The sequence below is a fragment of the Pristis pectinata genome, chromosome 33 (genome assembly GCF_009764475.1).
Source record: "Pristis pectinata isolate sPriPec2 chromosome 33, sPriPec2.1.pri, whole genome shotgun sequence".
In the NCBI taxonomy this organism is placed as follows: Eukaryota; Metazoa; Chordata; class Chondrichthyes; order Rhinopristiformes; family Pristidae; genus Pristis; species Pristis pectinata.
In genome coordinates, this window is record NC_067437.1 from 14030918 (window position 1) to 14046668 (window position 15751).

The 15751-nt window shown below is 44.1% G+C and overlaps 1 protein-coding gene across 1 annotated transcript in view; it reads right to left on the reverse strand.

Moving 5' to 3' along the window:
• Nucleotides 1–15751, reverse strand: part of zc3h7bb (zinc finger CCCH-type containing 7Bb) — a 100863-nt gene that overhangs the window by 18306 nt on the left and 66806 nt on the right. Inside the window, 10 exon segments of the mRNA XM_052043153.1 lie at nucleotides 548–577; nucleotides 579–644; nucleotides 646–683; nucleotides 2174–2282; nucleotides 7209–7314; nucleotides 9096–9229; nucleotides 10344–10420; nucleotides 11405–11586; nucleotides 12728–12828; nucleotides 14354–14559. Of these exon segments, the coding sequence (XP_051899113.1) occupies nucleotides 548–577; nucleotides 579–644; nucleotides 646–683; nucleotides 2174–2282; nucleotides 7209–7314; nucleotides 9096–9229; nucleotides 10344–10420; nucleotides 11405–11586; nucleotides 12728–12828; nucleotides 14354–14559 (1049 nt within the window).

Sequence of the window (15751 nt, forward strand, 5' to 3'; positions counted from 1 at the left end):
AGATCGCAATCATCTGCCTCACTCTACAAGGTCCATTTCAGTTGGAGGGCTGGAGAATGGAGGGTTCGAGGGTGGCAATAGGTCAGTGCAAGGTTGGAGAGTTGGGTTGGAAGATGGGGGCATGGAGAAAAAGGGAAAGAACTCATATAGGGTTGTAGGATGGATGGTTTCTAATTGCAAAGGTGAGTGTTGGAGTCCAGGGGAAGTGGGCTGCAGTTTTACTTTACTTCCTGTGGTGGGTTTGGAATAATGGGAGATCACTGCTTTAGTTTTTATTGCGTGCCTCCTTCAGGAAGCTGAGCAGGTTGATTGGGTTGGAAGTCTACAAAAGACAAACTGATCTGGTGGCTTCAATGATTCTGTGATCGGAGACTGCAGAAGAGGAGACAAGAGAGACAAACATAAAGGGAGACAGACAACAGGTGACACTCTAAGGGAGAACTAGCATAGAAAGAACACAAGAAACAGCGAGGACAGAAACAACCCAGGATAACCATGAGAGGACACTGTTAATAAGCGGGTGATGAACTTTAGATCCCATACATACCCCCACGTCGGCATAATCAGTGGGCATGTGGAATCTGCTTCTCACTTTGCTTGGTGGAGAGTTCCGTCGCCCATCCTGTCATCATTGGCTTCTGACTCTTCAAGCCACATGTCATATACCTGTTGCATGTCATGCACTGTACGAAAGACACAGCAAATGTAAAAAATTCGAGGTACATCGAGTGACACACTGAGTTTCAGCTCCAACTTAATGTACTGAAGTACATCAACTGGAAGAGGGCTTTGCTTTTGGTGTTAGCTGAGGCACAATGTAGCAGTCTCATCTCCCAGTTCACAAAGTTGGTGAGGTTCATATCCAACCTTAGAGACCTTCCAGTGCAGTATTGTGGGAGCACTTCACTATCTAATGTGCTGGTTTATGGGAGAGACTTTAAACTGAAGTCCTATCTACAAGTTGGATACAAATGGTCCCCTTATCCATAAAAGAATCTAGTTCCATTGGAGGCAGTCCAAAGGCGATTCATCAGGCTGATTACTAGGATGAGAGGGTTGTCCTATCAAGAGGAGCTAGGCAATTTGGATCTGTATTCCTTGGAGTTTAGAAGATAATGCGTTACCTTATTCAAACTTATAAGATCCTAATGGGGCTTGACAGGGTGGATGTTGAGATGTTTTCACTAGCAGGATATGCTTGAACAAGGGGACATAGTTACAAGATAAGGGGCCGGTCATTTAAAACAGATCTATATAGAAGTTTCTTCTCTCAGAGGGTGGTGAATCTCTGGAATTCTCTGCCCCTGGGGGTGGTGGAGGCCAGATCATTAGAAATTTTTAAGACAGCAATAGATAAATATTTGAAAGATCAAGGAACTGAGGGCTATGGGGAACTGGCGCAGAAGAGGAGTTGATGCCGGCATGATCATATTAACAAACTTGAGGGGCCAGGAGGCCAACTCCTGCTATTTTCTTGTGTTGTTGTTTTGTGTTAAAAAGATCCCATTGCATCACTGGAAGAGCAGACAATGGACAATTTTCATCCCTCAACCAACACCACTTAATCAGATTATCTGTTTGCTATGGCATTGCTTGTGGTGCACAAATTAGACCCTGTGTTCCCTGCAAAGTCACAGAGACTGCACTTTAAAAAGTATTTCATTTGCCAGGAAGCATTTTGGAACAGTGAGGTTGTGAAAAAACACGAGGATAGGGAAAAGTAGAACGAAATGATCGCACTGGAGAGAATGCAGAGGAGATTCACCAAGATGTTGTCCGGATTGGAGGACTTTAGTAATGGGGAGAGATTGGATAAACTGGGTTTGCCTTCCCTGGAATGAATGAGGCTGAGGGACGATCTGACAGAGGTATACAAGATCGTGAGAGGCACAAATAGTCAAAATCTTTTTTATATGGTAGGGGTTTCAAAAACAAGGGGCATAGTTTTAAGGTGAGATGTAGGAGATTTAAAGGGGATCTGAAGGGGTAAGTTTTTGCTTTACAAAGAGAATGGTTGATATCTGGAACATTCTGCCAGAGGAGGTGGTGGAGTCAGATAGCTGGGTGATTTAAGAGGGTACTGCTTCTCTTGAAACAGACCCAGCAAGAGTGGACGGACCCGAAGGGGGAAAATGGGAAAAATAAGAACAGTTTAAAGATCAAAGCTACTCACTTTTGGTCTCTTTCATGTAGGTCCAGGCATCACGTTCTTCAACACTGTGGGCAAATGAGCAGTTTCCAATATACTGGCACTTCTTCCCATTTGCCACATGTGTACACAACTAGAAAGTAAACAGATGGGACATATCTGAGGATTGATCCCCATAGGAAATGCCAAGCAAACCCTGCCTTGGGTGAAAGACAGACTCCAGATACTGATCCCTCTTGGTGCTAGCCTCTGACGATGCCACAAGAGCAGCCTGATGATCTCCGGTTAAAAGCAGCACAATGTACAGTTGTCAGCACATTGGTGCAGCTGGTAGAGCTGCTGCCTCACAGCTCCAGGGACCCAGGTTCAATCCTGACCTCCAGCAACTGTCTGTGTGGAGTTTGAACGTTCTTCTGTGACCACATGGGTTTTCCCCTGGGTGCTCGGGTTTCCTCCCACATCCCAAAGAGGTGCAGCTCGGTAACTTGGCCCCTAGTGGTGTAGGTGAGTGGTAAGTAGATGCTGAGAGGAGTTGATGGGAGTGTGGGGAGATTAAAAAGAGTGCTTGGCAATGGACATAATGGGTGAAAGGACCTCTTTCCATGCTGTACAACTCTACGAGGAGAAACATGGAAGTTGCCGTTCTTTGGTGGAACCTGCTGTGTTATCAATGTCCTGAATGTACATGTACCAGACCATTCATTTCATCAGCACCAGGCTGGATAATTCCTACTATGATCCATGGGCTCGGGTTCACCATATGTAGAGTCATAGAATCATACAATGTGGAAACAGGCCACTTGCCCCAAGTCCTCCATACTGACCAGTGCACATCGTTCTGTATTAATCCCACTGCCCAGCCCATGCTCCATAAATGCCCACGTGGTTCAAGGGTTCATCTAAAAGCTTCTTAAATACTGTCAGCAACCCAGCTTCAACCACACACTCGGGCAGTGCATTCCAGCTTCAGCCACCCTCTGGGTGAAGAAGGTCCCCCTCATATTCCCTCTAAATATCTTCCTCTCTTACAAACTAAACCTATGTCCTCTAGTTTTATCTACCTCCGATATGGGGAAATCTACCCTATCTATACCCCTCATAAATTTCAATCACATTCCCTCTTAACCTCCTCTGCTCCAAGGACAGCTTCTTCAGAATGCACTACCACATCCTTCCTACACCTTGGTGACCAGAACTACATGCAGTGCTCTAGCTGAGGTCTGAACAAGGTTTTATAAAGCTGGAGCATAACTTCCCCATTTCTGTACTCAGTGGCCCAGCTAATGAAGGCCCCGTATGCCTTCCTAACCATGTTGTCTACTTGTGTTGCCACCTTCGAGGATCCATGGACTTAAACTCCAAAGTTCCTCAATATTCCCTACTATTCATGCCATATCTCCTAGCCTCATTAGTGCTTCCCACCATCACCTTCCATCTTCTATTGCCAAGCCAATGTTGGGTCCAGTTTGCCAACTTGCCCTAGATCCCATGGGCCCTAATCTTTGACCAATCTCCATGTGGGACCTTCTCAAAGGCCTTACTAAAGTCCATGTATATGACATCTACTGCCCTCCTCATCAATACAATTTGTTACCCCTTCAAAGAATTCAATCAAATTGGTCAGATAAGATCTGCCCTTGACAAAACCACGTTGGTTGTCTCTGATTTGTCCCTGCCTTTCCAAGTGATCATTAATCCTCTCCCTCAGAGGGTTTTTCCAGTATGTTCCCCATCACTGATGTTAGGCTCACAGGTCTATAGTTACCTGGCTTTTCCCTGCTGCCTTTCTTGAAAAGGGGACGTTTGCTGTCCTCCAGTCATCATCTGGTATCTCATTTGTCCAGTGAAGATTTAAAAATCTCAGCCAGAGCCCCAGAAATCTCTTCCCATGCCTCCTGTAGCAGCCTGGGATAAATCTCATCTGGTCCTGGGGATTTATCCACCTTTAAGCTTGCCAAGGCTTCGTCCCTCCTCTTTATTTATGGAGAACTGCACTGGACTTTCACCTACTATTTCACTGAATTCTCCAACTACAAAGTCTGATTCCATTGCGAATACCGATGAAAAGTATTCATTCGGTGCACAGATTGCCCCCGTTGTCCCTAATGGGCCCTACCTTTCCCCTGGTTATTTCCTTTGCTCTTAATATACTAATAGAACATCTACAGAGTTACCTTAATCCTGGCCAATAACTTTTTCGTGATCCCTCTTTGCCTTCCTAACTTCCTTTTTAAGCACCACCCTACCCTTTTTACACTCTTGACGGGCCTCCCCCTCACTAGCTCCCTATACTTATCAAATGATCTCTTTCTTCTCCCTCATCCAACCCAAAATATCTCTCTACGTCCAGGGTTCCCTATACTTTTTACCCCTCGGCTTTTACCCTTACAGGAACATGTTGGTCTTGGACTATGTTTATGTCTCCTTTGGATACTTCCCACTGTGCAGATGTAGACTAACCTGCAAGTAGATGCTCCCAATCTACCTTGGCCGGGTCCTCCCTTATTTTAATGAAATTGGCCTTCACCCAATTCTAGATGTTAATTACTGGGCCATCCCCATCCTTCTCCATAACCACTTTAAAATATATGGAGTTATGGTTACTGTCTCCAAAACGATCCCCCACTGACACTCTCCACTTGACCAGCTTCATTTCCCAATGCTCCTTCCTCATTGGTCTATCTATATAGTCATAGATCCTTACGGCAAAGAGGCCCTTCGGCCTATCTAGTCCACGCCGGCCTGGTTTCCTGCCTAGTCCCATCTACCTGCACGTGGACCATATCCCTCCAAACCCCTCCCATCCACCTATCCAAACTTCTGTTAAGTGTCAAAATTGAACCCACATCCACCACTTCCACTGGCAGCTCGTTCCACACTCGCACCACCCTCTGAGTGAAGTAGTTCCCCCTCAGATTCCCCTTAAATATTTCACCTTTCACCCTAAATCTATGACCTCTAGTTCTTGTCTCTCCCAACATGGATGTACTGCATCAAAAAACTCTTTTGGATACACATCAAAAATTCTGCTCCCTCTAAGCCTTTAACGCTGAGTTAATATTTGGGAAATTAAAATCCCCTACTACGATAACCCTATTTTTATTGCATCTCTCTCATATCTGCCTACATATCTGTTCCTCTATCACTGGGAGGTCTGTAATACATTCCCAGCAAAGTGATGACACTCTTTGTTTCTAATCTCTGCACATATGGCCTTGTTTAAGGAGCCTTCTAGGATATCCTCCCTCAATATTGAAGTAATGCAATCTTTGACTAACAGTGCAAAACCTCCTCCCCTTTCACTTCCCCCATCTCGCCTGAAAATTCTTATACCCTGGGATATTGAGTGTGTCTCAGTGATGGCAACAATATTTTAGACCCCTGCGTTAATGAAAGCTTTGAGTTCATCAACTTTACTTGTTAAACCCCTTGTATTAAGATAGATGCAATTTAACTTTGAATTCACTTGATGTGCACTAACTCATTTGCTCTCCCTACTGGACTTACTATTTCTCTAGGTGCTTGTATGACACACCTGAAACAACTATTCTGATCCTCTGTCCCCTGCCAATTATTTTCCCCAACAGCACCGGCAAATGTCCTAACAAGAATGTTGGTCCTACTCTGGTTACCTTGATGATCCAGGAGTCTAAAGCCTATCTTCCTGCACTATTTCTTCAGCCATGCTTTCACCTGACCTATCCATCTATTCCAATACTCACTAGCTTGTGGCACCAGAAGCAATCAAGAGATTACAACCCTTTGAGGTCCTGCTCTTTAAACGGCTGCCTAAACTCGTTGCAAGACCTCATCCCTTCTCCTACCTGTGTCATTGGTACCTACATGTATTACAACCTCTGGCTGGCTATCCAGCACCTTTTTCTGTGACTCAGGAATGCTAGCATTTGGTTGGGCAACACCTATGTGGTTTGTATGATCGTGGACAAATCCTTGTGCATGAATACAGACTGACAAGAGAGACTGATAAACACTGGGTATTCAATCCGTCCAAAGTGCTGCCATAGACTACATTCTGACTGTCTAGCCAAACACTGAATTCTTTCTGCACCTCTCTGGAGGACAGTGTGTTGTGGAGCAAGTACCCTGCTATTAGAACAGTGTGACCACTCACACTCCAGGACCAATCTCAGCAAGAGGTTTGGTTCAATCACCAGACTTTGCCATGAAAGTTGTACATTTAAGCTACACTCTGGAGATTTTAAACACAGAAGTCTATACTGACCTCAGTGCAGTACTAAGGGAGTGCTGCACTGTCAGAATTGCAGTCTTTTGGGTGAGGTGTCAAACAGAGAGTCAATTTAAACTTTAAAGGTCCTTTAAACATGTGTCCTCTCAGGTGTATGCTAATGATCTCATAGCACTACTTTGAAGATGCAGGGAGGTCTCTCTGGTGTTCAGGCTAACAGTTATTGCACAACAACATCACCAAAACAAATAATTCCATATTGCATCATTGCTGTTTGTGGGATCTGGCTGCCACTTTCCCCCAGGTCATGGACTACACCTCACAAATACATCATTGGCTGTAAGTTCTGTTCCTGAGAACTGTTCCTAACCTGGAAATGTGGCCATGAACTGAGTTCCCAACAGCAGAAGATGCCTGCCGAGGTGGGAATAGATAGTCTGGAGAAGCATTTTAAATCTCATTTTGCCATTCTTAAATAATAAAACTGATATTAATAAATCTAGCCCAAGGCTATCTTGGCTAATAATGATATTCTTTTAAAAAGATTTTATCGCAGATGAGTAAAGGACACTGCTGTTGGACCGGATGGCCTGTTCTGGGTAGATTTGCAAAATGGATGTCGACATGTTAACTAGAATGTGTTCTTCCTGGAATCGATCTGGCAACATTCCAGCCAGCGTCAAGAACAGTCGACAGCAGGCCCACAGCATCTGGAAAAATCCACCCCACCGGTCTCCCAAATGTTCATACGTATGTACAGGCTGTACGTAAGTCGGGGTGTTTGTAAGCTGGGGAGGAGCTGTGGTTTGGGGACAGCGAGGCAATAGAAAAGCAGGCTTTCTCTGTACTTACATCATACTGCTGTGGGATGTTCCTGCAAGATGGCAGAGGACGGATGGCGACCCACTTCTTGCGTTCGCTCGACATCACCAGCATCACCCGGCGCTCTTTAGTCCATCTGCCCGAAAAGAGGAGGAACATCACTCTTCAAGATGAAACAAAGCTTTGGAGGGGGTATAGAAGAGGCTTAGTAAAATGGTTCCAGTGATGAGGGATTACACACAGATGGATGGATTAGGGAAGCTGGAATATTCCCATTAGAGCAGAGAACACTGGATGGCAAGAACACTCGAGGCCACTCCAGCCTGCAGTGCGATCACGGTTGATCTATGACCCACCTTCAATACCTGATTCCCCCCATATCCTTTAATACCTTTGTTTAACTAAATGTTGTCGTTATTGACTTAACATTAAGCTAGCTGTCTCTTTCTTCTGAAAAACCCAATAGAAAATTTTAGGTGTGTTTAAAACTATGAAGAATTATGATAATAAAGGTAAATTCCAGTAATGTAGGAACAATAGGTGGACGTTAATGATTTGAGGTGATGGGCAGAGATAATGAGGACAAATCAGCTTCAGACTGCACTGCAAAAAACAAAGTGCTGGAGGGACTCAGCGGGTCAGGCAGCACCCATGGGGGGAAATGGACAGTTGACATTACAGGTCAAGGCCCTTCAAGTCCTTCAATATTCCTTCAAGTTCTTCAGATGCTGCCTGATCCGCTGAGTTCCTTCGGCAGTTTGTTTTTTGCTCCAGATTCCAGCATCTGCCATCTCGTCTCCAAATTACATTGCCTGATAGTAGTGGATATTGATTTAACTGTATCTTTCAAAGACAATTAGATACATGAATGAAGGTAAAAAATTTCAGAGATTTTGGAAAGTGCAGGTTGATCTTTGAATTAATCAATGTCATCAGTATTCTATTGTTCTAATCATCCAGTGTGCGTTTATGTTTTCCTTTGCTTGGAGTGTTCCAGTGCTTGGTGAAGGCGCGTGCTAGCAGCAAGCCTTACCAGCCAGGGGTTGCCAATTTCTCTCTCTGCACTTGTAATTCATGTAACAGACCTCAACAATGATGGGTCAGGAGCAGCTGGTACTCTAGGTCTGATCAATCTGCAACAGTAGACATCGCAGTGCGTGCAGACAGCTTGCGCGTGTACCTGCTGTGATACACAGCTGAATAGACCACAAGCTTAATATCCAGGCGTCCATGTGAAAAGCATGGCTACTTGGCCAAGGAACTGGAGGGCGGCTGGCGTCAGGATCCTAGCACACTGACATCGTCAAGAGAGGACTGAATATGGCAGGCTACAAAGGTGAACCTGGAAAGAAGCTGATTAATCATCATACTGTAATATACAATGCAAGGAAGAGAAAGGCCACAGTAAAGATCAGAGAGAGAGGAAAAAAAAGGCAAAGAGAGAGAGAAAGGGGGATTTAAAAAAATTAGGAAAGGGAAAGCTATAGTGAAAGAGGGGAAAGGGAGAGAGCGAGAAAGAAGAGGGAAACGCAAGGAAGAAAAAGAGGGCCAAGTTTGAAGGAAAAAGGGAGTGAAATAATAAAGGAATGAGGCTCTAAAGAAAAAGTAGGGTAGAAGGAGCGGAGAGGAAGCAAGAGGGACACAGAACGTGCAGGAAATGTAAAGCCAGTTAGGGAGAGAGACATGGAATAAACAGAGCAGAGCAAGGGGAACGATAAAACATATTGCAAGCTAGATACTTGAATGCTCCAACCAGAAACTGCCACCCCGACTGCACCTACACTTGCCACACTGGCTGTCCCCCAACTTCCCTGATTACGTGCATCATTTACAGGACTCAGGCAGCTCTGCATCATGTTCTTGGCCTAGCCATCCCTATCCTTTGAAAAAGATCGAAGTGAAATAAAGTGAACTGACCCATGGCGTATTTTGGCACTGCAGTACTTGAGGTTCTTGTCTGGTTCAACCACCTGCCCATTCCTCCAGCACTGACCGCAGACAAATTTCATCTTCATGCCCAGCGAGTTTGTCTTTCCAGCTTTGGATGTCACCTCAACCAAGCAGAACACAGAACCATCAGGTCAGCAATCAAAATAAAGCCTACCAAGGGTCAGCAGATACCAATCTCAGAGCCATAAAAGAGCAAGCAAGTACCAGTTTCTGCCTCAGTGCAGCTGAGTCAGCAGGTAGCAGTGAAAGAGGTACAAAAACTGGCCTGTTTCTTTGGGAGCAAATCACCTCTCTTCCCCTTTGCTTCTGTAACGTCGTCAGACTCCGTCCCTCCTTCAGTTCATCGGATGCTAAAAAGCTCATCTGCAGCTTTGTCCGATTTGTCATGTAGATTTGATACTCTCCTAGCTGGATTCCCTCATTCTCCAGAATGCTGAGATCATCCAAAGATCTGCGGTCGTGTCCCAACCCGCAACGTTTCATCTATTCATCAGCCCAGTTCTTCCTGTCCACCACTGGCTCCCAGGTAAGTAATGACTTTAAACAGTCCTCCTCGTTTTCAAATCCCTCCATGGACTCGTATATCCATCATCTTCAGTCCTATTTCTGTTATTGGTCTCTTGATCAGCCTTGAATTTAATTGCCCACCTTTGAAAAGTGTGCCAAACCACTGGCCCTGGAATTCCCTCCAACTTTGCCTCTCTACCACTCTTTCCTCCTTTAGGATTCCCCTACCTCTGACAGATTCTGGTTATTGGGTCTAATAAATCCTTCTGAGACTCAGTGTCAAATAGTGTTTGGGAAAACTCCCGGGAAGCACCTTGGGTTGTTTGCTGTGTCACATACGTGCAAGTTATCACTGAATTCCAAAATTTCACTGGGATGCTTTGAGAGCAGTCAGATCCACAATATTCTAACATTGCCCTCTTGTGCATCTCCATTATCATTAGTGCACTGCCGGAGATGATGCCTTCAACTGTCCGGGCTCCAAACTCTGGAATTCCTTCCTCTCCTCCTATAGGAGGTTTTTTAGAACCAACCTATCCTGATTTCTTCTTAAGTGCTCAGTGTCAAATTTTATTTAATACCCATTTGAAGTGCCTTGTGACACTTTACTATGTTAAAGGCGCTATATAAAAGCAAGTAGCTGTTGTGATAATAAACATGCTATTAGCTGGTTTCTGCCCCTCATCCTGATCATTGGCTGCAATGTACCTGTGCTTTGTTTGCACCAGCTTCCACACTCTGCCAATACTTCACAGACTCCTGGACAATCTCATCATGTGTGATCCCTGCAAGATGAATGGGGGTTATAGAATCACTACAATGGCACATGGAATAATGAAGCTTCATTAGGCCAAGGTTGGCAGCATGGATGCCCACACTATTGACACTTTGTCCAAGTAGCCAGTCCTAATACAAGAGACAAGTCAATAAGCTGAGGACAGCAGACTGCACCTATCACTACAAGACATTGCACATTCCAGACAAGGTTTTTAGGGATAAATTGGTTTGAAACAAACTCCAATTGACTCTATACCTAACACTTTGCATTTGCAACTCATTATGTATCATGTGTTTGAATCCCAGGGCTGCTGTCCTTTCATCTTCAGCTCACTGAGGTGAGTCACTCCTTTGCAGGTTATGTTGCTCAGGGAGGTGGAGAGAAGAGCTGATAATAACAATCTCAGCCCACACTAGACAAGCTAGGAGGACAAATGACTGGCCAGCCTAGATTTTCCGATTCACAATGCAGATCCAAGATGGGTTTTAGGAAAGGGAGACTGAAACAATATTTTAAGAAAAAGTAGATAGTTTGCTCAGGGGTATGCCTTATATTTTTTTGCACTCATAGCACAATAATGTACAGATTAGTTGTTGCTGAAGTAAAACAATGTTAACCATTTAAGACCACAAAGTTTAATTCTTCTCTGACAAAGGGTCTCCAACCTGAAATATTGACTCTGTTTCTCTTTCCACAGATGCTGCCTGACCTGCTGAGTGTTTCCAGCGTTTTCTGGTTTTAATTTCAGTATCTGCAGTTTTTAAAAAAAAATTTATTCACAGAGTGAATAAAACAGAATGATCAGAGTTTAATAGGTACTGAGCAGGAGAAATTTTCAGGTTATCAGCTTTTTGTAAATTTCCATTTCCAAGTTATGGAAATTAGATGGTGCTGATCATCCTTTAGTTCTGACACCTTGCCGCAAATATGTTTAAACTTTTAACATGGATGCGTTGAATAGAAAACACACCGTGGTTTTCCTCAGGTGTACCTGAACTTTGCTGCATCACCCAGACCTTGAGCTCGATGAGGCTGTGGGCGAAGTTACAGCTGTCCTCCCGCAGACACCCGTAGCGCACCTCGTGACGGCACACATCAAACTGGCAGTGCTCCTGGAACTGGCGGATCTTGGAGTACTTCACAGTTGTGGCGCGCAACATGTGGACCAGGCACCTGCAGGAGAACCACAGGGAGTAAATGAAAGGCGAGCAAGAGAGAAGTTGAGTGACATGTACAACTCTCCTCCTTTGACTCCGTCTATACTTCCTGCTGCCTCAGGAAAGCAGCCAACATAATCAAGGATGCCTCCCACCCCAGTCATTCTCTCTTCTCCCCTCTCCCGTTAGGCAGAAGATACAGAAGTTTAAGAGCACGAACCACCAAACTCAAGGACAGCTTCTATCCCACTGTTATCAGACTCTTGAATGGACTTCTCACATGCTAAAGGATGAACTCTTGATCTTCCAATCTACTTGGTTGTGGCCCTTGCACTTTATTTGTCTACCTGGACTGCACTTTGTTTGCAACTGCAACACTATATTCTGCTTTCTGGTTCCTTTTCACTATGTCGATGTAATTATTTATGAAATGGTCTGTCTGGATGGCAGGCAAACAAAAGTTTTTCATTGTATCAGGCTACATGTGACAATAATAAACAAATACCAATACCAATTCATCCATTTAACCTCTCGCATCTGCTCTCATGTCTGATCTGCAGATTAACCAGTGATCTGCCTTGGTGTTTTATACCCTTGCCAACCCCACTTAAAAAAAAGCTTTTTTAATATCTCTCAACAACTTACTCTGTAGGAAGGCTATTCAGGTCCTTGAGTTGATTCCATTAGATCATGGCTAATTTACACCTTAACTCCATTTATTCACCTTGGTTCTGTATCTCTTAACCTCATCAAACTAAAAAATCTATCAACGTTTCACAATATAGTATTTTAAGTCAATTTTCCCCTGCGTGATTAGCTCCGACACTCTGCCCAGATATCTATGCTTTGCAGTTTAACTTGGATGAAGACCATCAACAAGCTATAACCACAGTTAGCATCACATCCAAGTGCCATCCTTGCCCCCAATTTCACCTTGTGCACACCTTCTAGGAAGAGTCTAATTGTTAAGGAGTGGGAAGTCTGGGCGGTTCGTTTCACTGTCCTGGCTCATGAAGCACTGATGTAACTGGTAGCACTTCAGTCGTCCGTTTACTCAACACAAACCAGGATTCCATCAGTATGAATGATTAATACTGAGCTCCCTTTGTCCACTGGGTTAAGGAGTTCTCTCCTCCATTGAGATCTTGAGTACTCACTTATTCTCTTCAAAGTTGTGCTTAACTTCTGGATTAGAACAGAATGATGCACCATCTTTAATCTTCTTGCTTATTAACCTGGGCTTGCTATCAAAACATTCCTGCAACAGAAGGCAAAAGTAAGCATCAGAGACTGAGAGGGGAGGAGGAATGGATTTGGAATTGATAACCCCATTTGAAAGGGAAGTATACACAGGATATGGTGGCTTTAAATTTGGCTTCACTGATTTGATGAATGGGGGAAAAAAAAAATCACCAATGGGAAAGGGCAGTATACACAGAAGTGGGCATCACTGTAACGGTTACCAATTCACCAGTCGGAGTCCAGATCTGAACTGAACGTGGATGTACGTAATCTATTTGGCACTGGCGCTGATGTGGGAACTTCATCTCTATGCCACTAGAATTGCTTCAGAAAGGCCATTTCTCCCAAAGCTAGTACCATATAGAATGTACACCACATTAACCTGTCACCTGCAGCAACTAGCCCACGCCAGTGTTTATGCTCCATATGAGAATACATGACATACTAACAGAGGAAGCCGCATCAGCAAATCCCTGGTGTCTAAAAACCTATTAGTCTCAGCCCTGAATATACTCAATGACTCAGCATCCACAGACCCTTGAGGCAGAGAATGCCAAAGATTTATATCAGACACAGAGTATGTCCGAAGTCTTACCTTTGACGACATTCTGAAGGCACAACAAAGACAAAGCAGCATTAGGGAATGGAAACACAAGAGACTGCAGATGCTGGAAATCTGGGGCAACACACAAAATGCGCCGGAGAAACTCAGCGGGTCGGGCAGCATCTATGGAGGGAAATGGACAGTCGACGTTTTGGGTCGGTGATGAAGGGTCTCAACCTGAAATGCCGACTGTCCATTTCCCTCCATAGATGCTGCCCGACCCAGCACCTTTGTGGGCTGTTTAGGGAATAGAAGCCTGAGTAAGCAGTGCAACTGTCCAGGTTTGGCGCTTGGGCACAGAAAGTTTTTGATACAATAAATACAGTGCCAATTGGTATTATTTAAGGGTAAGTACATGAGGGGAAAGACAAGAGATAGATATTCTAATAAAAAGGCTATGTCAGTTAAACCCTGGTGGCCTGTTTCTGTGCTCCATATTTCATGTGGCACGGACTGACGGGTGAACTAGTAACAACTTGCATTTATTAGGCACTTTTTACATAGCAAAGTACTGATCATTATTATTACCAATGAAAACACTTAGACACCAAACAAGGAAGTACCAGGATAGATAAACCTGGTCAGCGAGGTAGGTTTTAAGGAGGATCTTAACAGAAGAGAGTTAGAAAGAGAAAAGTGTAGAGAGACAGAGCTTTAGGGGAAATCTTTTATAGCTCGGGGCCATCAGAGTTGGAAGCACTGGCATCAGTAGTGAAGCAATTAAAATCAGGGACGTACAAAAGTCTGGAATTGGAGGAAATAGATTGTTTACAAAGGCTCAGAGGGCTGGAGCAAGTTACAGAGATAGGGAGGAACAAGGCCATGGAGGGGTTTGAAAGCAATGATGAGGAGCTTAAAATTGAGGTGTTATGTTAATTGAAGTAGAGCAAAGAGATGTCGGCATTAATAGACTTCCATTTGTGCTACAATATCTCACCTCACACAGATACATAAAATGGCCAAGATGTTCCTTCAGCAGTTTAGCTACCGTGAGGCTGCATCTTGTGTCACCCCCAAGTGGATCGAAGAGTAGCTCGCGGTTTATTGCTCCTTTACGCTCCAGTGTCCAAACATCTATCTCCTCCTGACAGTAAGCAAATGTACAGTGATCCCCATACTTGCAATCCCCCTTACTCACTATATCTGTAAGTAAACAAATTGAGAACATCTTTATGAATTATGTTTCACACTATAAATCTGCTACCTTTTTCCTGCTTTCCCTCAATTTGCCCGTCTCTTTTCCCAAATGGAACTAACTTTTGAAACCCTCCAGCATGTTCCCAAGTGGCTATTCTTCAGATTTTCACATTAACAGTAGGTGTTGATAATGAATTCTATTGTTAAAACCATTGAACATCACTGCTAAAGTTTAGCACAATTCTCCCATAAATATTGATTCTTAACAGTTCTCACTGATGGCACTCACCAGCAAAAAAGAAAGACTTCAATTGCTCTAGTCTTTTTCACAATAAGCTGCCAGAAGTGGTAGAGTCGGTACAATTATGAACTTAAAAGATATTTGGACAAGTGCATGGATAGGAACGATTTAGAGGGATATGGGCCAAACACAGGCAAAAGAGACAAGGTCAGATAGGCAACTTGATCGGCATGGATGAGTTGGGATGAAGGGCCCGTTCTCCATGCCGTGTGGCTCTATGACTCTACTTTGAGGTATCAGCTGTGGTTAAGTGAGTTTCACACTTGCCTCTGAGTCAGGAGTTTCAAGTCCCACTCCAGACTGGAGCACAAAAACCAGGTGACACTCCAGTGCATGGAGTGAGTGTCAAAGGGACCATCTCCTGGCAACAATGTGCTGTCTGCTCCCTCAGGTGAATGCAAAAGATTCCATAGCCCTATTTCAAAAAAAGGGGGGCAGTCTATCCTTAGTGTCCTGGCCAATATTTATCCCTCACTCAACACATAATTACAATGGATTACTTAGTTATCATCATATTGCTGGTTGTGGGAGTTTGCTGGCGGCAAGTAGGCCACCAACCTCCCTAAATAGAAGAGGCACCACAAATCAGTGGTACTTCATTGGCAGAAAACACTGGATATACTCAGCAGGTTGGGCATTTCTTAAGGTCGTGGACTTGAAACATTAACTCTGTTTCTCTCTCCACAGATGTCCCCTAACCTGTTGAGTATTCCCAGCATTTTATGTTTTTAACACCAGTTTTTCAACAATAATTAGTGGAGATCTATGTCTCACATCCACACACCTGTGGATTTTCATTGAGCACAGAAACCCTCACCAGATCTCAGCCCAAGTTGTCCAGTACAGATCTTCATTAATTGCGTACCTTAGAGATGAAGACTTCACCTCAGTGTATTC